The sequence below is a fragment of the Pteropus medius genome, unplaced genomic scaffold (assembly GCF_902729225.1).
Source record: "Pteropus medius unplaced genomic scaffold, Ma_sr-lr_union100, whole genome shotgun sequence".
NCBI classification, from domain to species: Eukaryota; Metazoa; Chordata; class Mammalia; order Chiroptera; family Pteropodidae; genus Pteropus; species Pteropus medius.
This window is the reverse complement of record NW_024355205.1, coordinates 28,072,511-28,095,904: the sequence shown is the minus strand read 5'-3', so window position 1 is coordinate 28,095,904 and position 23,394 is coordinate 28,072,511. Positions and strand designations below refer to the sequence as shown.

The 23,394-nt window shown below is 34.4% G+C and overlaps 1 protein-coding gene across 1 annotated transcript in view; it reads left to right on the top strand.

Annotated features, from left to right (window-relative positions):
- Positions 1-20,524, top strand: part of LTN1 (listerin E3 ubiquitin protein ligase 1) — a 47,792-nt gene extending 27,268 nt beyond the window's left edge. The window contains exons 18-30 of the mRNA XM_039857710.1: positions 474-578; positions 3,765-3,907; positions 5,939-6,074; positions 6,286-6,430; positions 7,284-7,497; positions 7,965-8,202; positions 8,406-8,480; positions 10,487-10,673; positions 13,244-13,415; positions 14,309-14,529; positions 16,253-16,447; positions 17,271-17,438; positions 18,038-20,524. Coding sequence (XP_039713644.1) covers positions 474-578; positions 3,765-3,907; positions 5,939-6,074; positions 6,286-6,430; positions 7,284-7,497; positions 7,965-8,202; positions 8,406-8,480; positions 10,487-10,673; positions 13,244-13,415; positions 14,309-14,529; positions 16,253-16,447; positions 17,271-17,438; positions 18,038-18,100 — 2,062 coding nt within the window. The 3' untranslated portion in view covers positions 18,101-20,524. The remainder of the gene's footprint in view (positions 1-473; positions 579-3,764; positions 3,908-5,938; positions 6,075-6,285; positions 6,431-7,283; positions 7,498-7,964; positions 8,203-8,405; positions 8,481-10,486; positions 10,674-13,243; positions 13,416-14,308; positions 14,530-16,252; positions 16,448-17,270; positions 17,439-18,037) is intronic.
- Positions 20,525-23,394: the final 2,870 nt, after the last annotated feature.

The following is a 23,394-nucleotide window of genomic DNA, read 5'->3' as shown; positions in this document are numbered from 1 at the left end:
AGCAGTTAGATATTAAGCTTGTTGAACTTAACTCTTTAACGGCTTCCTCTTTAAGAGTTTTGCTCTTGCTAATAGTATTTTGAGTATGCTTCCCAGTGTCGGAGGCCCCGGGCTGGACAGGCCTTCCTCTCCAGTCCCACTCCGCATACTCAACTCTCAGAACTTTACTCAATGAAGTGTCTTCTGGGTTGTGTCCTTCTCCCAGCTGCAGCTGCCATTCACTTCAAGCCTGACCTTTAAGGTCTTCTCCCCACTGGGACCGGAGAGGCTTGGTGATTGCCTTGGGGTGAGAGCTCAATGCCAGCGTGAAGGTGTCGGAAGCTCAAGCTCCCAGTCCTTTCAGTAATGGCAGTTGTTTGGGTGCAGAACTCTTGTGTGAATTGCTACCCTCACAAGGGCATTTATTTAATTCTGTAACAGGAATCCAAATCTTAAATACACTTTCAAAATTGATTTTTTTTTTCCTTTTTTAGATCCAGGGAACATGGCACTCTGTGGTCTCTTATTATTGCTAAATTGATCCTTTCTCAAAGCGTTTCACCTGATGAAGTCAAAAGGCATTATAGGAGAAAAGAAGGGTATACTTATTTAAAATGTTTTTCCTTTGTAATTTATTGTAATTGGTCACCTTGGCAACCACCAACTAATGAACAATCTCTAATGAATCAAAACCGGTATAGGAGATGAAGAAATTAAATTAAAGGAAATGAGAATTAAAAACTTTAAAACAATTTCAATTGCTTTAGGTTTGAGACACATTTTTTTTTGTAATTTTAGCTTTACAACATTTTGTTGTGAAATTTTATACTTGTTTTAAACAATTAGAATTTTATAAACTTTTTCTCTTTTCCCCAAAAATCTTTCTGGTAGACATCTTTCTTTTTCTCCACTCTGACTTCCTTTTTCTATCACTATTTGCTGTATGGGAGTGATGGGGAAAGTTACTCCTTTTATATAAGGATCCTCCTACTGAAGTATAGTCTACAAATGCAGTAAATGTATTCTTAAGACAAAGAAAGAAATTACATGATTGGACAAAATAGAGATCTACTAGAGTTGATCATACTAGAGAAGCTGAGCATTCAGCTGAACACTCAGCTGAAATTTACCAAGGCACATTCTTGAATTTACTGATTTACCAAGAATAATTCTGGAATGATATGTATATGTTCTGGTACAGTAGAATTGTAAAGTAGACTTCAATTTTTAAATCGTTTTTGAAAATTTACGAAACATTATTTTGAGATCATTATAGATTTATTATGTTGAAGTAAATAAAGATTCACATACAGTTGTAAGAAATAAAAAGAGATTTCATATATCCTTTCCCCCATTGATACCATTTTGCATAACGTTAGTACAATTTCACAACCAAGAAAATTGATACAATCACTATATTGACCAGGTTTATGTGCACTCACATGTGTGTTCTGTGTAGATCACACATGTGTGACTACCACTGCAGTTTAAGATACAGCACAGTTTTAATCATAAGGATCCCTTGTGTTACTCTTTTATAGCCACAGCCACCTCCCTTCCTATTTTCTCATTTCTGGCAACCAATAATCTGCTCTCCCTCTCTGTAATTATATCAACTAGGAAGTTTATATAAATGGAATCATACAGTATATTATCTCTTGATATTGGCTATTCAGCATCATTTAAAATTTTTTCTCTGATTATAAAGGTAATGGAATTGACTAAAGAACTATTAGAACTAATTACTTCTGAGATGGATATATACTTGACATGAACAAATCAATAAGTTTCTTATTTATCAGTAATAATCAGTAAAAAATGACATAGGAAAAAATTCCGTTTGCTATGACAACAAAATAAATATATACAAATTAACAAAATATTAGAATTAAAAACTCTAGTAAACATTACAAAAGAAAAGATAAATCATAGAAATGGTCATAGCAATCTATAGTTTCAGTGAAATCTCAGTCAAAATTTTAGCAACATTCTTTTGAAAACCTTGACAAACTGTCTTAAACAAAGGAAACATGCTTAGGAATAGGAAATTTCTGATAGAGAAAAGTGAAAAGGACTTACCCTACTAAATACATGAAATTGGTGAATAGACAAATCAGTGAATCAAAATAAAATATAGAGTCCAGGAACCAGTCCATGCATACATGAGAATTCGGTTTTTGATACAGGTGGCCTTTCAAATCAGGAGAACCAATAACAAATGATATTAGAAAAATTGGATATGTATTTGAAAAAATTAGCAAGACCTCTTCACTTACATATACATAAAAATAAAGTCCAGATGAAAGCTAAATGTAAAATGCACATTTATAAAAGTATTAGGGGAAAATAAGAGATGGATAATCCTGGCATGGGGAAGATCTTCTTAAGCAAAGCACAAAACCTGGAATTCATAAAAGAAATAATAGATGTTTGATTCCGTAAAAATGAAGACTCTAGCAACCTAAGCGTGCATCAACAGATGAACAAACAAAAATATGTAGGGGAGGGTTTCAGTTTTGTGAAAAGAGTTCTGCAGATTGGTTGCACAACAGTGTGAATATATGTCACACTATTGAACCGTACAGTTAAAAATAGTTAATATAATAAATTTTGTATATTTTACCACAATTAAATATTTTTCAAAAGGAAAAAAGAAAACTTCTGTTTGACAAAAATATAGTAAACAAAGGTTAAAGGACAAGTGACAAAATGGGAGAAAACCCTTGTAAATTAACAAAGAATTAATGTGATCTTCTGTTAATCATTAAAACAATCCAAATTGAAAAATGTGTCAAGGACTTGAACAGGAAATTCATAGATGAAATAAAATAGTCAAAGGTAATTCATTTATGAAGTGTGAAATATAAATTTGCCTTAATAATGACAAGTATAAATTGAAAGAAGCATATTTTATCTAACATATTGCCAGGAATTTAAAACATTCATATGTGTACAGCAAAACAGTCACGTGTGCACATTTCTGGTGAAAGTGTAAATTGATTATACTTTTTTGGAAAGAAATTTGAAATGACCAAAATACAATTGATCTTGCAATTCTGCTTCTAGGAATCCAGCCTATAGAGGTATTTGCACATATGCAAAGTATCTGCTCAAGGACATCATCACTGCATCATTATTTTTAAGAGCAAAAATTTGGGGAATAAAACCTAAATGTCCACTTATAGGGAAATAATTAAATTTTGATAACATCCATGGTATGAAATATTATTGTTTCTGTTTTTCATTTATTGGGTAGCTTTAAAATGGAAAGAATAATTTATACCTATATGTTCTGACATAGAAAAATCTACAAAGTATATGTGACAGTAACACAACTTAAATATTTTGTATTCAGGTATAGAAGTGACAAATAATATAGCAATATGTTCAGTATGATTTCATTGTATAATCTAACTATATACATACACATAGGAATATCAGTTCATAGAAAGGACATACAAATGGTACTGTTTAAATCAAATCAGTTGACTCTTAAAGCATAACTATGTATTGTTTGTCTAATTAAGAAAAATCATCTATGAGGAAAAGATTTATGCTCATTTTAAATATAAAAACATGTAAAAAAAAAAAAGCAGCAAAAAATATTTACAATTTCATCATCCAGAATCAACAATTGTTCATTTCTTTTCCTAGTTTCTTTTACTTTTTTTATGCGATTATTTTGTATAGTGGAATTATTAGTCCTTTTGAACGGTCTAAAAAGGAATTTTCTGAAATAACTGCATATTTAGAATAAATATCATTCATACTTTTCCTTTAAACAGTTTTTTTCCACTAACGGAGGGTAATATGCATACCATTCAAAGTCTCTGTCCATTTTTGTCAAAAGAAGACAAGAAAGAATTCATTGCTCAATGTATACCTGCCCTTCTGGCCTGGACTAAGGAAGACCTTTGCAGTACTAATGGTTAGTTTCTTAGTAATACATATTTTATTGATTTGATTATTGCTTGAGATGAAAGTAGTGTTCTTAATATCTAAACCCAAATCTAGCAGAGATAAATTATAGCTGATTTATTCGTAGTTTATACTCTTGCTACCTAACAAGCTCACAGTCAGTAGAATGAGTGTCATTGGAGAGTGGTCATTACATTTTGTGGTACAGAAATGCTGCGGCCTTATGGGAAGATCTGCAACCACAAACACCCTCTGATCACTTCTTTTTCATCTGTAGCTTTATTTTTTTAGCTGTGCCTCATTTCAACCTAGTCAATCAGTGATTAAACATATAAAGGCAAAAGATGAAATAGCTTTGTTGTGTTTTAAACTTTTTTGGACACTGCCATCTATTCAATTGTTTGTTAATTTAATAAACCCTTATTGAATGCTGGCTATGTGTTTTTTATAGAGCAGATGTACGTAAAGTTATATCATGTGATAACTGATATAACAAAAAGATGTCCAGTGTGCGTGAGTGGCAGAAAAGGAGTTTTCCATTGTATTTTGAGTTGTCAGTGGTGATTTCACAAAGAGAACTATTTTAACTGAGTGTTGAAGGATAATTTTCCATATGGCCATAATTTGAGAAGTTCATTCCCGTTATACAGAAGCATAAAAGAGTGAAGATAATTTAGTTGAGCTGGCCGTTAAAGTAGAAGGTGAGGGACAAAGGATGTTATAATGCACAAGAAGATGGATTTTGAGAAATGGTAGGGAGCAGATCATAAAGGCATAGGTTGGTGAGTTAAGGAGTTTGGACTATATGCTATAGGCAGTAAGGAGCTGTTGGTCTGAATTAGGTAGGAGAGTAGTAAGGCAATCAACATTTGCATTACAAAGCTTATTTTAACAACAGTAGGAAGGATAGATGTGAGAGAAGAGAGGTTGGGGGTAGAAGACCAGATAGGAAGCTATTAGACTAGTTTTAATGAAAGATAAGAGAGCTTAATTCAAGGTATAGGTGGAAGAGAGGAGATGGAAATGAAAGAGAGAAATGAAATATAATCGAAAGCGCTCTGTGGTAATATTTCTGAACTGGGTGGTTGGAAGTACTATTAGCTCTTAAGAACCAGCTGATGTCAAAAGTAAATGTTTGTGGCGTTAAACTTTGCTGTTGAGTTCACTTATAGTCTTAGACTATGGGATTAAGTTGGGATTTGCAGTTGTGAAATGAGTTCTGAAATGCAGTTGAACTGACCGCATAGAGGAGTGCCTAATGGGAGTACAGGTGATTTCTCCCGCACAGGCTGGCCGAGAGGAAGAGGGGCAGGAGTCTGGGCTGTGGTGTCACACCATTGTGTACCGCTCACACAGACTAACGGTACACAGCTGGGCAGAAACCTGGCAGGTGGGACGCCCGAAGGAGGGCAAATGTTTTTGATATTCGACAATCAATTTTGCTCTTTCAGCCAAAGTGATGGAACAGAATTAGCTAACAGATACTTTTTAGTTGGTAGAAAATCAGTTGTTTCTGATTATATTGAGTCTCCTCTATTTTGCCAGTAAGATTAAAACAATCTTTCTCTGCCTTCAAAGGAAGATGAAATGCATTACACAGTTAACCCTTGACCAACACGGGTTTGAACTGCGCCAGTCCACATATACACATATTTTTTTCAATAAGTACACAGTTTCTTCTCTGTATCCCTGGGTTTCTCATGAGTATTTTTGATCCATGGTTGGGAATCTACAGTTGTGGAGGGCTGACTGTGTGTTATTCTATGCCATTTAATATAAGGGACTCAAGCATCTGCAGATTTGGGTGTCTGTGGGGGCAGGTGTCCCAGAACCAAGTCCCCATGGGTTCAGAGAGATGACTGAGTTTGGGGGGAGTCAGAAGGTACGTGCAGATTTTCGACTGAGGGTTGGCGCCCCTTAACACTCCCGCCCCCCAGCACTTCTTAAGAAAAGTTTTGATCCATCTCCAAGTAGACCTTTCTTTTGTATCATAGCAGTACAATTTAAATTTTTTTAATTTTCATTTTGAATTTTACTTTAGGAGGTTTTGGACATCTTGCTATTTTTAATTCTTGTCTGCAAACCAGAAGCATAGATGATGGAGAGCTATTACATGGTATATTAAAAATTCTAATATGCTGGAAGAAAGATCATGAAGATATTTTTCTTTTCAGTTGGTAGGTAGTACTTTATATGACGTTTTCTCTCCCTATATACAGCGTGGACCCAAATTGTGTATCTTATAGTCACGATTTCGTAGAATAATATGATGGTAGATATTTAAGTCAGTCTTTTATGAGTATATAAGATTGAAAGTATTTTCTAATTGAATGTTTATAATTCTTTAATGTTTTTTCTTATTTTGTTTTGTTTTTGTCTTTATCACAGTAATCTATCAGAAGTAAGTCCAGAGATACTGGGAGTAAATATAGAAATAATCCGGTTTCTTTCCCTGTTTCTGAAATACTGCTCGTCTCCTTTGGCAGAGAGCGAGTGGGACTTCGTCGTGTGCTCCATGTTGGCCTGGTTGGAGGTAAATTAACCTGATGTGTCAGGACCTCTGTTGGGTCTTCCTGCATATCTATACCAGAACTGTTTACTAATCATATTAAGTAGTGATTGTGATTGGTGCCTTTGCAAACATTTAAACACTTAATAGTGTTTACTGTCCCATTTCACAGAATGGTAAAATAATAGAGGTTTAACATCTGTCAGTATCATTCAGTGACCATATCTACTAACTGCTGTTAAACTGTTCTCTTCATTAACTCATTTCAATATATTTGCAAAACACCCCTTTCAAGTTTTGTCTTTTCATGACAAGTTTTTTGGACTTTTGGTTCTAATTAAATTATTCTTAAAACATGCTGTGTCAGTATTGCCAGAGTGATGCATTAGAGATTAAGCAAATTCGAAGAGAATTAGTGTTCTTTTTAGCAACCAGATGTGTAATAGTTGTGGTCCCCAGCACAGCAAGTCAGTCAAATCAAGGTTGAATGTCTGCTTTGCCTGCTATTAGCTTGGTGGTTTGAGGTTTTAAACTTGACCTAATTGAACCTTAATTTCATTATTTTAAAATAACTTAATGCCCAATTAGTAGGGTTCCTGAGAAAATTATAAATGTATCTTTAATGTATTTCATTTGGTAAATAGTAATAGATGTTTTTCTTTTTTAGTTGTAGAAATAAAAAAGCATTTCCATATAAGATTCATTCTAATTCCTAGATTTAATTTTGAAAAGATTATTTTTATATAAAATATATGTCTTCTGAGACTATACACTTCAACGGCTTATTTTTAAATTTAGAGAAATGAAAAGGACTATTGCCTTGATTTGCAATGTTTTGGTAGAAGTCTGCTTACTGATTTCATTTTTGTTTCTTCAGACAACAAGTGAGAATCAAGCATTATATTCTGTTCCGCTCGTTCAACTGTTTGCTTGTGTCAGCTGTGATTTGGCCTGTGAGCTCAGTGCTTTTTTTGATTCTACAACTCTGGATGCGGTTGGCAAGCTTCCTGTAAATCTAATCAGTGAATGGAAAGAATTTTTTTCCCAGGGCATCCACAGTTTGCTTTTACCTCTTTTGGTGACTGTTACAGGCAAGTGAAAAAGGGAATAATAGTGAGATTCATTAAAAATGACTTGTCAAAAATTTCAAAACAAAATCTTTAGATGTTTAAGTCAAAACAGTACAGAATAATAAAAGAGCCAGAGAGAAAGCTAGGCATCTCAGAAGCATCATATATGCTCAGTTTATGATAAGAATTGAAAAATGGCAAGGTAGCGAAAGACAACTGCAAATTAAAGTAACAGTAATTCAAATAACATGAATAGGTCCTTTATAACATGAACTTTCTCTTTTTTAAGGATGATATAATAGAAATTATTGAACAGTTGAGATTATCTGAAATATATATTCAGTTCATGTTTCTAGTTAGGATTAGTCTAATGTTTGTCAAGTTTTTATTTCATTTTCTTAAATAACATTTGATTATCTGTGAATCAGTCAAGCTGCATTACTCATTTGGTTTTGGTATGTGCATTTTTTTTTCCTTTTTGTTATCAGGAGAAAGCAAAGATACATCTGAAACATCCTTTCAGAATGCGATGCTGAAGCCCATGTGTGAAACATTAACATACATCCCAAAAGATCAGCTGTTGAGTCACAAACTCCCTGCACGATTGGTTGCTGGCCAGAAAACAAACTTGCCAGAACATCTCCAGACTTTGCTAAACACGCTGGCCCCATTACTCCTCTTCAGAGCTCGGCCTGTGCAAATTGCTGTTTATCATATGCTATACAAGTAAGAATTCTGAATCATTGTTGTGGCGGTCTAAACAAATAGTACATATAGTTAATTTTAGCACTTAGTCATAAAAAAAGTCAAAGTTAAAAAAGCAAGAAAACAAAAGTAAACTTGCCTGCATGGTTTTCTGCTCTTAAGCATGATATTTAACAATGGACAATGTAATAGAAAATAATTTAAAATAAGGTTCTAATTTCCAGGTTGATGCCTGAATTACCACAGTATGATCAGGATAATCTAAAGTCATACGGCGATGAAGAGGAAGAACCAGCCCTGTAAGTTTTTTAAAATAATTTGTTTTATTAAATTATTATAATTCATCTCACTTATAATAGCTTTAGAAGACTGAGACAACACAAAGCTCTAAATATAGAGCGTATATTTATTCATTCAACAGATCTTTTAAAAGTATCTATAAGATGTAAATTGAAATCTAGAGTTCACTCAAAAAGATTGTTTCTCTCTCTTTTTAATTGTTCCTAAATCTTATTTTCAGTTTGTTGCTATTTAGTAAAACTTCTTTGGCAACATGGTAGCTTTTGTGGAAAGAGTTAGATTAATTCAAATACATATTGAGCACCCATTTTGTGAAAAGCATTAATTAAATGCTGAGGAGAGAATACAGTGTTTAGTAAACATTCTTTTTCTTAAGGAGCTTTCAATCCACCATAAGACAGGATTACTCTGTAATAGAAGACGGTGCTAAGAGAAAGGATAGAAAGTGTGTTAAAGGAGTCCAGCTGCTGTGCATCAGGAAGGAAAGACTTTTTCTTGCAGAAGAGACATTTATGCTGTACCTTTCAAGTTAGTTGGCATTTCAGCAGGGCAGGGAACACAGCAGAAGCGAAGGGAACAGGGCAGGGAACACAGAAGTGAAGGGAACGACGTGTGATGGCGTCGAGGCGTGAGTGTTCAGGATGTGCTTGGGGAATGCGGAGTGGGCACCACTTTTTTTTTTTTTTTTTTTTTGGTCTATATCCTCTCACTAGAACTCTGTGAGGTCAGTTTTTTTTGTTTCTCGTTCTCAGCTATATTCATGGGACCCAGAATGGTTCCTGGTCTAAAGCAGACTCATGAGTAGTGCTCATTTGTTGAATGAAAGAATAAGTGAACAAGCTTGTGTGGAGTAGGCAGGGAGGGCATACTGAAAGATAAAGCTGGAAGGGTACGTAAGGTAACGGAGGCCTTACGAATGACAGTTTTTAGGATTTGGGACATTATTTGATTGAAGATGTGATATCACCAGCTCATCGTGGCAATAGTACGAAGCATAAATTGTACAAAGAAGCGAGCAGAGACCATCCCAGAAATCATAACAGTGTGCATGGGGCAGTGTGAAAGTAGATTCCTGAGCTGATATTGGTAAGATCTCGTGACTGTTGGTATGGAACAGAGAAGGGGTGGTACATGAGATGGTGGTGTTAAAGGTAAAAACTTGAGGGCAGAAGCTTAAAGACCTGTTTATGGGCTGGGAGAAGGGCCATAAGGGATGTCATAGAGAACAGATCTGACAAGATTTACAGAAGTATTCACTTTTTGAGAATTTCTTAAGCTCACCTGAAAGTGTCAGTAAGTGCAATAGTTCAGTAAAGAAGAAATTTAATTAATGTCATGAATTAATGTGAATGTTAAATTTACTTTCCTGAAAAGACAGTCTTAATGATCTCTGTACCCGTTACAGCATGATAAAGGACATGGCAGGACTTGGTAGTTCTTGTTTTCCCGGTTTGCTAAAGGACTTTAGTCTGATCATTTTATCTTCTCTGGGTGTGTGATTTTTTCTTTTTTTTTTCATATATTAAACAGAAGGTCGAAATAGATATTTTCTACACTTGATCTTAGCCAAAAGGCCGAGAAGCGATGAAATAGATGTTTTCTATAAGGAGCCTACCTTTAAATACTGACTTCTAGTCTATAGTTTTATAACCTATTATTTATTTTTAATACACAAATATAAAATTTACACATTTTTAAATATTTTATATTTAATGTATCACATTTATATATTATATATTTTATATTCACATATTTATAAATCTAAAAATATATATACTTTTTCATGTATATATCATATATATTTATATAATATATTTTATATCTTTCAGAGTCTGTAATTGCCATTATGTGAAATTAGGAGTTAAATTTGAGTATGTAAAAGAGGACTTTTAAAATGGTTTTTGGAAAAGAAAGATTTTTTAAAAAATGAGGTTTATACATGCTGTCAGTTTGTTAAGGGAATGAGTAATGAAGAATATTGTGCTGTTTCATCATTGATTTTTAGATCACCGCCAGCAGCGCTAATGTCTCTTCTTAGCACTCAAGAGGACTTGCTAGAAAATGTTTTGGGGTGTATTCCTGTTGGACAGATAGTTACTATTAAGCCGCTGAGTGAGGACTTCTGTTATGTTCTGGGATACCTTCTCACTTGGAAATTAATACTTACTTTCTTCAAAGCTTCGTCATCTCAGGTAAATAAATGTGACAGCTTTTGACAGTTCTGTCCTATATGTATTTTTCTTTTTTCCTATCTTGATGAAAAAGGGAATGACACTTTAATCTAATCTTGTCTGGCTAACTTCAGCCTTTTTGCTGAATTTATTTCTGTTCTTCCTTCCTCTCACAGTTTTTACACACAGAGTTTTTGCAAAAGTATTTAGTCTCTGGAATGTGTGTAGATCAATTTCTAACAGAATGTAGCCACCAAGTCCTTTTAATGCAGGACACAAGATTTGTATAATTAATTTTGTACTACCATAGTAGTAATATCAAAAGAATTGGATCTTGCTATTTTTTTCTTTGGCCAATTTCTGACTCTTGTGAAGATTTTGTTAATATATCACTGGGAATTTACTTATTTGAAAATCAGTGTTTGGAGAAAGATCTAGGAAACATTTCCTGTGTAAATCAAGCTATTATTGTCTCTAAATGGTGAAAATATCCTGTAATAATAATTTTGTCCAGATTATTCTGCCACTAGATGTCTCTGTTGTCTTATGTTTAGGAAGACCTCATTATCTAGAAAGGAAACTGGAAAAGCCTACTGCAATTTTTTTTTTTTTAATTCTTTTTAGGCAGATGCCCTCTTTATAAATTTCTATCAAACTTCATTTGAATCAGTTTAATAAAGTATGGCTTCTTTGACAGGTAAATACAAAAAAACTTAGTTTATCACTTCATATTTGAAGTGTGACTAAATTATCATGGCATTCATTTCCAATGTGATTTTTCAGAATGTTTAAATTATATTTATGTTGTTGCAAAGAAGCCGTATGTTGGTGCAGATGTATCAACATTTTGTTTATTCATTCATCTGTTGATGGATATTTAGGTTGTTTCCACTCTTTGAATATTATGACTAAAGCTGCTGTCAACTTCCATGTATAAATTTTTGTATGTTTTCATTTCTCTTGTGTTGTATACCTAGGAGTGGAATTACTCTGTAATGTACATGTGTTTTTAAAAGTCCATTGCTATGTATGATTAATTTTTTTTTTAGATTCTACTTTCTTTTTTATTTTGAAAAAAATTCAAATTTACAGTGAAGTTGGAAGAATAATTTAAGGACAAGTCATATACCCTTTTCCGAGAATCACACATTTTTACTGTGTTGCTACATTTGCACGTGCCATGCTTTCTCTGTATTTCCTTTTTCCTGCTGATCTATTTGAAAGTTGCAGACATCATGATACTTTAACAAAAGTATTTAAACATTCATCTCCTAAGAACAGGGACATGTTTATACATAAGCGTAATGTAATTATTACACTCCAATTTAATTTCGATGCGTTAATATTACCTAATTTGTATTCATATTTCCCCAGTTGTCCAGTAATGTCCTTTATAGTTTCAGTTCCTTCTCTGTTGAGGATTTAATTAAGGTCAGTTTGCATTTGTTTGTCACATTTCTGTACTGGTAATTTCCCTACCTTTCTTTTCTTTCTTGTCACTCACCAGGTCAGTTATTTGGTAGACCATCTTACCATTTGGATGTGTCTGTTTGTTTCCTCATGATTAGATTCTGGTTAATTTTCAGCAGGAGTGCTTACTGCACTGTGTGATGTGTCCTCAGTGTGTCACCTGTGGGGGCACAGAATGTCACCGTGTCCTTTTATTGGTGATGTTAAGATCGGTTACTTGGTAAACACATTTATGAAATCCATTGTTAAACTACTTTGATCAACATATATTAAAAATTCCAAATCCTATGGCTTGATCCTTGTATTTGAGCGTTCATAGTATTATGAAAATGGTGTCTGACATACTATGAGGAAATGTATGGTATAGTGGAAGAAATCATTTTAAAATAGCTACAAATACCAAAGAGCTTCAAAGTAAATGCCAACAAAAGAAGACGACTGTTATTTAGGGACAAGGAGTCCCAAAGTGCGGGTCTGTCACAAATACCTATAGTGCACCCAGTGGTGCCAGGTTTTTATATTTTTAAAAAAGAGACCAATCCATTTTTTTATGTGAAATTTCCTGATTTGTAAAACAACTGTGAGAAGACCTCAAGATATTTTGTAGTACTGATTTGTGCTGTGTCCTAAAGGGATGCTGGGGTGTTTTATATTGGGTGGTGTCAGCCCTGAAAATGGAATTAATTTTAAGCAGGATTTTGAAAGATTAAGGACTATGGTGTGGAAGGAATGTGTGGAAGACTTGGGAGGAGAGTGAGTGAACAGCTATGGGGAATGGTGAATAGGTATTCGTGGTTCAGGGACTCCAAAGGGAGGTAACTTATTAACAGGGAGTCAGTTTGAGAAAGATATTAGAAGCATATGTCAAATAATGCGAGAATAGTGAAAACGGCTGCTAGTTTGTGAGGAAAGGGAAGGGTGCCTTCAGATGGCCCACTTGCAAAGTAAGAATGTGGCATCTATTTCATAGGACTCTTCCATGTCATTCTAAGTGTTCTAATTAATGCTTTTTTTTTTTTTTTTACTGTGTTCTTATCTGGTTATCTGTTATACTTTGATTCATTCTTATCTACTGATTGTTTAATTGGGTCTGCTAACAATTTTTTTTTGCTTTCCACCAGCTTCGGGCTCTGTATTCGATGTACCTTCGGAAAACAAAGAGTTTGAATAAATTGCTCTATCACCTGTTCAGGCTTATGCCAGAAAATCCGACCTATGCAGAGATGTCTGTTGAGCTCCCAAATAAGGAACCTAAAACCTTCTTTACTGAAGAGCTCCAGTTGAGTATTAGAGGTCAGTGAGATGTGTGTGTGTGTTTTCTCTGAGAGACTAGGCTCAGGCCAGGTTGGGTTATGCATTACCCTGCAATGTGGAGAATAGCCCCAAAGGTGGAGTGGACCCTGGCTATGGGAATGTTGAAGTGCAAGATTTTCCACATTTCTCCAAATAGGACATATAATTAGATCTTGTGGATAAGATTGTTAAGAATTTAATACATTTTTGAAGCCTAGTTTGTTGAGCTGTTCTCTTTTGCTCCGTAAACAAATATTTGTTATGTGATAATATTTTGTAGGACTATAAATAAGTAGTCTTCAGTTGAGGAAACTGAAAAAGATAAGTAAAGTTTATATCCTTTACCACGGGAGCTCAGATTTTAGCTGAGGGGATAACACTAGCTGTCTTATTGTGTTATAAGTGATTTCCTAAGAGTAGTTTTTTAAATATCTTAGAGCTTTGTAGATGGGACTGTGTCTTGTGAGTATTTTGGTAGATATTCTAGGACTTTTGTATAATATAGCAGTGAACGCTGGGGAAAGTAAAGGAGGCCACACTTCATTATTTATAAGAAAGAGAATCTTTAATTTTCCTTCCTTTTAAAAATGTGTGTTTCATCTTATTTGTGACCTGTCATGTGAAATATAGAATGCTATTTCTAGGCAGATTTTTCAGTGTCGATTGGGATCTTTTTTTTTTTTTTTTTTTGACATTCTAATTGTTCCTTTTGAGTATGTGGGAGAAAGCTAATACTCTAGAATTCTCGTTTCTTTGGTATATTTGTTTTATGAGCTCTGTCACTAATGTTGAATTAAAATTGATTTCCTAATACTAATACTAAAATACTAATGTTAGTCTGTTATTCTATGTACGAAATCATGTTACTAACTAAAAATTTGCTTTTTCTTTAGAAACAACAACTCTTCCATACCATATTCCACACTTGGCTTGTTCAGTCTATCATATGACATTGAAAGACTTGCCCGCCATGGTTAGGCTGTGGTGGAATAGTAGCGAGAAGCGTGTTTTCAATATTGTAGATAGATTTACAAGCAAGTATGTCAGCAACGTTCTTTCTTTTCAAGAAATATCTTCTGTGCAAACAAGTACACAACTATTTAATGGCATGACGGTTAGTATAATCTTGAATTTTTTCTAAAAAAGCGATTTAAATATTGATTATGTCTGACATTGGTACTGAATATCACCACAGTTGTAGTCCTCGGTTCAGAATTTATAGAAATCACCTGCTTTATTTTATGATTCCGTGTATCAAATCTTAGTATTAATGCATAGATTGAAACAGTGGTATAATTTCATTTACCCCCCTACCAGATAGTCTTTGAACATTCATTAGTCCATGTAGAATATGTGCGGGAGTGCCTACAGGTGCCAGGCATTGTGTGCCAATCGCTTGGGAGATGAAGCGTGCAGTTGGGCACATTTCCTGTTCCGTGCAACATGCAGTCTTAAGAAAGGGGGCAGGCAATACAGACGATGGTGTTTTGCATTTGAAACTGAGACATTAAGGGAAGAGTGCTCTGTTATCAGTGGGAACAGTTCATCTGGCAGAGGGGATTAGGTGAGACTTATGGAGGAAAATCACTTTGATGTGAGCAGGATTTTGTAATGGGGAAATGTGGGGAAAGGTGTTTACTACAGAGAAAACAGTATGGCAAAAGCAAAAGCGTGGAATGAAAATTTCTGTGATTGCCCAAGAAATGATGACTAACCCAGTATTTAGATAGAGTAGGATTCCTGAAGGTGGATGAATAGTCAGAGAACAAGCAGTGGTGAATTAAGGCCATATTGGAAAAGGCCTGAAATGACAGGCTGAAATATTTGGTCCTCCTTAGCCACTGAAAATTTTCCTTTGAGGCAGTGATGCGATCAGAATTTTAATCTGTGAAATTGCTCTGACTGCAATATACAGACAGCATGGGCTGTTAGCCTGGAGCTTGGGCTCAGAGAAATAGTTAGGGGAGGCTACTGGTGTAGACATTATGAGCGCTGAGCAGGGCCTGAATGAGGCAGTGTTCGTGGGAATATTGCTCACGAATTCTTGGGGAGGGATGTGAGAAATTTTGTGGAAGCATCCAAACTTGTAACTGGAAAATATCTGGGATGAGGTAGAAGGAGAAATTTAAGATGATGCTATGGTTTTTAGCCTGGAAATGGGAAAGTCAGCAGAATAAATTTGTAAAGGATGATAATTTGTGTTTTACGTTGAGTTCACAGTGCTAGTATGAAAACCAAAACCAGGTATAAATTTTCTGGCAGTTGATGGTGGCTATAAAGATCAGGAGAATTCTGTGGTAGAGAAATACTTGGGAGACTTCTAAATAGAAGTGATATGTAACCTGGGTTTGGAAGACAAGGAATAATTAATAACCCATTCTGTCATTTGCCTACTGAAAAGCTATTTAACTGTTATAGAGTAAGCCTAATATAATATATACTTTTTATGAGCAGAGTGTTTTTTTTTTAAAAACAAACTTTGAATGTTATATAATCAATATAAAACAGTCAGCGCTCCATATCTGTGGGTTCTGCATCTGCGGATTCAACCAACCTCAGATCCAAAGTCACGGTCAAATTCGGGGCTGTGGAACCCAAGGGTAGACGGACTTGAGCATCCATAGATTTTGGTATCCAAGGGGTCTCACAGATACTGAGGGACAACTGTATGTCAGGTATTTATTAAATATATCATGTCTAATAAATGGATGTATTTAACTGAGTTTTCTTTGAATGAAAACCGGCTGCTGATAGTCAACCTATCGAGATATTTTTGAATGAAAGAAAGAAAAGAAATTTGACCAAAAGAAAAAAAAATTGCCTTTCATGTGTTACAGGTTAAAGCTCGAGCTACTACTCGAGAAGTAATGGCTACTTACACTATCGAGGACATAGTTATTGAACTTATAATACAACTGCCTTCAAACTACCCATTGGGTTCAATAACAGTGGAAAGTGGGAAAAGGGTCGGAGTAGCTGTTCAGCAGTGGCGGAACTGGATGCTGCAGTTGAGCACTTACCTCACCCACCAGGTGAGTTTCTGCACGCCCTTTAGGCTTCCAGACTGCAGATCCCGCCGATTTGCTATTTGAAAGGGCAGTGAAGCTTCTATCTCTTCTGCTTAAGGTAGAAGTAGATATTGTTCCCTTGGATGAAAACAAACACATGCCTAATGACTGGAACCTGCCAAGCTGTTTTAATTTTTAAGGCTTTATAATTTTTTTTTCTGGCATTTGAGAAGAATTCACTTGACTGCATTGGCATTATAGATGATATAGAATTGAGAGGGAGTCTTTTTTAAGATATTGGACAGATGATGATTGTGTTCTGAGCTACTTCTGCTCTTACATTTCAACTCTCCTGTGGTTATAGAAATCTCAGTACTTTCAAAGAGCTTGGACTTTTAAACAACTTATAAGTCTTCTCTAGTTTCGTTTGCACGTTGTGAACATTGCACAGTAAAGAAAAATTATTTTAAAATAAGTATATTCACTAATTTGTAGAGCTGGAACAAATTAGCAGCCAAGAAGGTGAGATGATTGATTTGACCATTTTTAATTGAAAATGAGGAGGACTAATCTAAGTGATATAATTAGGAAGAGTTTCATGAAGTACTGGTGCAGACGCCTTTCTTCCGGGTCTGTCTTTACTAGAGCAAACTACGTCTGGTTCCTGAAACTTGGGTGGTCGTTTAAAATACCAGCATTCATAGAACTTAAAAGAAATGAATATAACGAAGTAGCTTCTCCTTTCTCCAAGTTATAACTCAGCTTTAAAATTTGTAAAGTTGAATAAAAATTACTAATTGGTGGTCTTCAGTGTACATTGACTCTTTGTTTTTTTTCTTGTCAACAGAATGGAAGTATTATGGAAGGCTTGGCATTGTGGAAAAATAATGTAGACAAACGTTTTGAGGGTGTTGAAGATTGCATGATCTGTTTCTCAGTCATTCATGGTTTCAACTATTCTCTTCCCAAAAAAGCCTGTAGAACATGCAAGAAAAAGTTCCATTCAGCCTGCTTGGTAAGTCTAAAGAGAAATTACCTTATTTATATTTTGTGTATATATTCTATATATATATGTGTATATATGTATGTATATATATGATATCTAACTTTGGAAAAGACAACATTGTTAAACTCTTAATTGTAGTTAATGGGTGACATATTAAAAGTGATTTTTCAAAATCCGTGAGAGATAATTTGTAATTTACTAAGAATGGTAGCATTAAAGCAATTTAATAATTGGATGTTTCTAATTTAGCTCTCAGCCCTCAAAAAATAAATGGTCTTTTAAACTTTAGACCATAAAGGAAACTGAAAAAGTTAGAACCGGGAGCCATCTGACTCAGAGCTCTGTGCTCTTTTAAACATCATATTGAAAAGACAATGACCCTAGGTTTCACAGGAGGTCTTCCCTGTAGGTCTTAGTGGCTGGTGCGGGAAGCTGAGGGAGGAGGGAATGGTGGAAGGAGCACTGCATTGTGTTGATTCTGGAGCTGAATGGAGGGAGCAAAATTTCAGTATTCTTTTTCACTTTATCATTTTAAGTTTGCTTCAGATGTTTATGTAAAATGGCAGCTTTAAAATGTTCTTTAACCTGTGAAACCTTTTCTTTTTCAGTACAAATGGTTTACATCTAGCAACAAATCCACTTGTCCACTCTGTCGTGAGACCTTTTTCTGAGGTTTTTTTCCCCCCCATTGGACGTGATCCCTGGAGTAAATCAAGCAAAGGCAGTGGATTTGGGTTCGTCTTGAAGGGTTGATGTGAGGAGGGCAATGAGCATTACTTTTAAGTAGGATCTTTTCTGGAAAATTACTTCGGTCAATGTAATGATCCTAAAATCAGGTTTACTTATCTTAGATTGCTTTGTAAATGTTTGGAAACCTTTTCTTTTACATGAGAATATTACATATTTGAGAGAAAATATTTATATTAATAGTTTAACCTCTTTGTATATCTAAAAATAAATATGGAAAACCCCTAAATTACAGATTTGGAATTTGTGAAAGCATTGTACAACTATATTATATTGATAAACCCATTCAGTTCATTGATCTGTGTATTAGAACAGTTCAAGTGAGGCAGATGAATTGAGAGGGTTGATTTATATCTGCAGATATTTTAAGACTTATTTATTAGTTATGACAACAAAATTAATATTCTATTTGTAGATTATTTTAATGATAAAAATGACACTAAGCTATTAATATAGCTTATCTTAAGCTATTTAAAGCATGCTCTAAATCCTATATAAAAGAGTATAAACTGAATTTTAAGGTGCCTCCATTTATTAAGGGTTATGACATTCAGAGAATAAAATTCATGACACTGACCTTTTGCTGTGGAAGAATTTCCATATATTAGCGAAATTCGAATTGCAGATTTCTCAGTGAATTTATTACTCAGTTTGAGTGAGTCTCCAGAGGGTGAGAATTTGAGAGAAACAGGAATTACATTATTTCATTCATGAAGTAGAGTGGTAGTTATACCTCTATTGAGAGGGATGAAATAAATGACTGAATATTTCTGAAACATAAGATTGGTGGAAAAGACAAAAAAAGTGTAAATGCTGTAGATGGCTTTCAATTTTGTAAGTGAATTTTACTATTCTTACTGGCCAAAGTTTAACCAAATCAGAGATTTGGGGGAGCTAATTTTTCCAGCCAAGTTAAGAATTTTAGTACTGAAATGTAGTATAACAAGCTGAAATGGTGAAACCTGCCTTTTGCCACAGCACTATTACCTTTAAAAACTGTGCCCAAAATATAGGTGTGGAAGTTTGGAACTTGGAGTAATTTTGTTGCCATCTTCTATTACATGGGAAATATTAGCATATCTAACAGCAGCAGGGTTACTAGAAAGATCAGATAATTATCTCTGTTGCAGATGTTTAATTGGCAAAAAGCAACCTGTGTTAAATAAAATTATTGCTTACCATCAAATGGGTAAAATGGTTATTACTCAAATAGTATGAATGTGGTCAGAGTATTATAGTTGAGAGTGAAGTATTAAGTGTGAGTCACAAATCTCTTGAGTTGTATTTGTAGATGCAGTGTCCTACCCAGTTCTGTCACCTCAATTTTTTTCTGTAGTATGTATTACCATATAGCCTTGAGGCTGAAAGAGTCAGTAAGTGAAGTACAGATAGCAAAATTCTACTACCTCTTCTTAACCCCTTTCTTAAAATAGTCTTTGTCTCTGACATAATAATTCCAAAGGACTGTGTTACTCCTCTGTAAAAGTTACACACTTTTTCTTTAAAAATTGTATTATATAATAAGAGTTTGTTTATAACTTTTCCCGTATTGGTACTTCTTGGCTTCTGACCCACACCCCAAGTAGAAAAGAAAAGGGAATAAAAGGGAATAATGGAGCATTGTTTTTCCACAGTAGTATTTAGGCATCAGGTTCTTGGTGAAACACTATACTAAGTGGGATACCTACTCTTCATACTTAGGACTCTTTGAGACTTGTAAATAAAAATGTAAAACTTGTTACTGTTTATATGCTAAAGAAAAAGCTTTCCAAAATAAGACTGAAATTCAGAATACCACGTTAATTAAAGTTGTATTTATATAGCTTTGACAATTCTGCAGAGCATCCCTTAAAATTTTAGCATAAGGACATTTTAAATTGCATGAGATTCAAAGCTTTTAGCAAAATTATTAACTTAAAATCCTAATGTAAATTCAGATTTTAGAATTTATTTTTAACTCTTATTTATCACATGCTCAAATGTATGTACATAAGTTTCTGTGGCTTAAATAATTCATGTTATTACTGGATAAGTTTTTGTAGTGTGAACAATTAATGTTATTATTTGATTGTTATACCATATGCCCATTAAGATTCTTTTTAATTACAAAATATTTCAGATATACAGAATAATAACAATATAAATGCCCTTGTACTCTTCACAAACTATTTTGCCATATTTGCTTCTGATTTTTAAAGAAATAAAATGTTACTCTTTCGTACTCCTCCGGTGACACCATCTCCTCTTTCCCTCCCTGTTCGAAGTTGGTGAAACTCCTTCCTGTTCAAGGTTTTCTACTTTCCTGTGTGTTTGTATCCATAAATAATAGCAGTTTTTAAAAAACTTTATATTTGTAATATCCTGTTGTATGCATCTTTTGTAACTTGCTTTTTCACTCCGCTGCTGTTCAGGACCACGTGTGTTTTCTCACCAATTCCCCCTACTAATGGTCATTTCAGGTTTTTTTGTTTGTTTTGCCATTTTGAACAGTGCTACTAGTGTACAATTTTGATGTTTTCTCATGCAAATGTGCTAGATATTCTGGAATTTCAGGTAGTAGGTATCTATACTCTGTGACTTTAGGTGTCAGATTGCTCTCCAGAGATGTGAGCAAGTTCGCACTCCCAGTGGCATTGTAAGAGGATTCTGATTTTCCTACCTCATCAACAGTTAGTTTTATCAGACTTTTAAATTTTCCAGTTGGAGCTGTGAGATAGTAGGTCTTTGTTTTAATTTATATTTACCTGGCTACTGAGAATCTTTGCTTCATTTTGTATATTTATTGGTCATTATTTTGTGAATTTATTATCTGTATGCCTTTTTCTCTTGGATTACATATATCCTCATTGATCATAACCCATTATCTGTTACTGGGCTTCTTCTAGTATGTGGCTTGACTCTAACATGGGCTGTGGCTGTCTTTAATTATACAGAATTTTCAAGATAACTTTAGTCAGATTTATCATTCTTTTTCTTTAAGATTTTGTCCTTTCCCTGAGGTTTAAAATTTTTTTTATTGTACTATGTCTAAACTTATAATTTCAAAATATGTCTTATTCACTTGAAATTAATTTTTGTGACCGTTGTAAGGTAGAACACCCATGTTGATCGCCATTTCTCATAGCATCGCTTATTAAATAGTACCCCCATTCCCCATTGACTTTGTAGTGCCGCCTCTCATTACCAAATCCCCTTGCCTATGGAGATTGGTTTCTGGACTCTGTATTCTATTTCATTGATCTATTTATCTGTTAATTCTACACTATTTTTTTTTTAATAGTTTTTTAATTAATCTTAAAGACTAGGTGAAGAGTCCTCTACTTTTGTTTTTCCTCACGACTTTCCTTGGATAGTCGTATCTTCTGCTAGCCAAGAACTCTCTTTCCCCTGCTTGTTTACTGTCATGGCCAATTTGTCCTTAACTATAATGAGTTGTCTTATATAATAACTTGGCAACTATCCATCTTAGATTTTATCTGGTTTGGCCAGGGGGCTCTTGTAAGATCTTGTGGCCAGATCTTCTCCTTAGAGCCTTACAACCCAATTATCCTGTTCGTTTGCAAAACTGGTGCCAAAAATTTTGTATATCTGTAATGAAATCCTTGAACCTTTCCATGGATTTGTGTTCCTATTTTATAAAAGCTCTTTGCGAAAAGAACTTTGGGCTAATAAGCAGAGTGTTTATCATGGAGCTTTGTTTTTTGTTTTTTTTTTTTTTACTATGGATTATTTTTAAGAACACCAACTTCTTTCGTAGCATTAAGACATCAAATAATTTGTATATTTGGTGTACAGATTTTATAGGGGTACCTCAGGAGGTTAAGAAATCTGTTTCCATGACATTCCAAATTGATATGCTATTTCAGAAATATACTGGCTACAGTATATCCATTTACTCTTCTATTTTTAGCAGTGTGCTGTGTGCTATAGAACCATAAGTTTGGCCACTTGAACTTGGCTTTTGGTGAGATACTAGATTCCAAAAGACTCTGGTGTAGTTATTGTATAACCAAATAGTACTGTTCCTTTTAATTCTTTAAAATACCCATTAACAGGTAATATTTATTAGAGTTTAATGGTGGAGTTTTCAAAATGTCTGTTCTTGGTATGGACATCTCAAACTGCAGAACCGTAACCATGGGATTCTCCTTCATTAGCTAAAGGTAATGGAGTTTCTGGATTTGAGAGGGCTACACCAGTAAAATGAGAAGGAGAAGGTGATTATATACTTTATGTGGAATCATTAGATTTACTTGTGCGTTTTGTTCTTTTACCCTGGAACCCTGCTGAACTTGTTTATGAGTTCTACTAGTTTTTTCGTGGATTCCTTAGGATTTTCTGTGTACAAGATCATGCCATTGACAAATATAGTTTTACTTTTTTTCTAATCTGGATGCCCTATATTTCTTTTTATTGCCTAATTGCCCTGGCTAGGCCCTCCAGTGTTGAATAGAAATAGTGAGAGCAGCAAGTGTCTTGTTTCTGATCTTAGGGGATAAACTTTCAGTCTTTCATCATTGTGGTATTAGCCATGGTAGATACAATCAGATTTAGAGGTGAACTTAGTACAAATTCTGAAGACAGTTCAGCTAATTGAGCTGAAGATCCTCTGATTCAGCAGAAAATAACTGTTGTGTCAAAGGAATAGGCTCTAAGTGGCAGTAGATTTTTGATGTATGCCATGCTGTTGAAAAACCATTAGAGCAGAGTTTCTCAACCTCAGTACTACTGGCATTTTGAGCTGCATAATCCTTTGTTTTGGGGACTGTCCTGGGCATTGTAGGATGTTCCGTAGCATTCCACCCTCTATCTACGAGATGCCAGTTGTGACAACCAAAACTGTTCAGACATTGCCAAATGTCCCCTGGGTGGCAAAATTGCCCCCAGTTGAGAACCATTACCTTAGTGCATGGACTAATTGAGCACCACTAAATAGAAATATAATGCGAGTCACATATGTTATTTTAAATTTTGCTAGTAGCCACATTAAAAAAATGTAAGGAGAAATAGGTGAAATTAATTTTAATAACACATTTAACTCGGTATTCAAAGTACTATTTTAAGTACGTTTAATCATGAAAATTATTAGATATTTTTTCATTTGAAACTTTTAAATTTATAACATTTTAATTTAGATACAAAATTTTCATCAGAAATCCTTGATCTGTATTCAGATTTCAGAAAACTTAGTTAAAAATGTAAATTCATATTCCCAAGT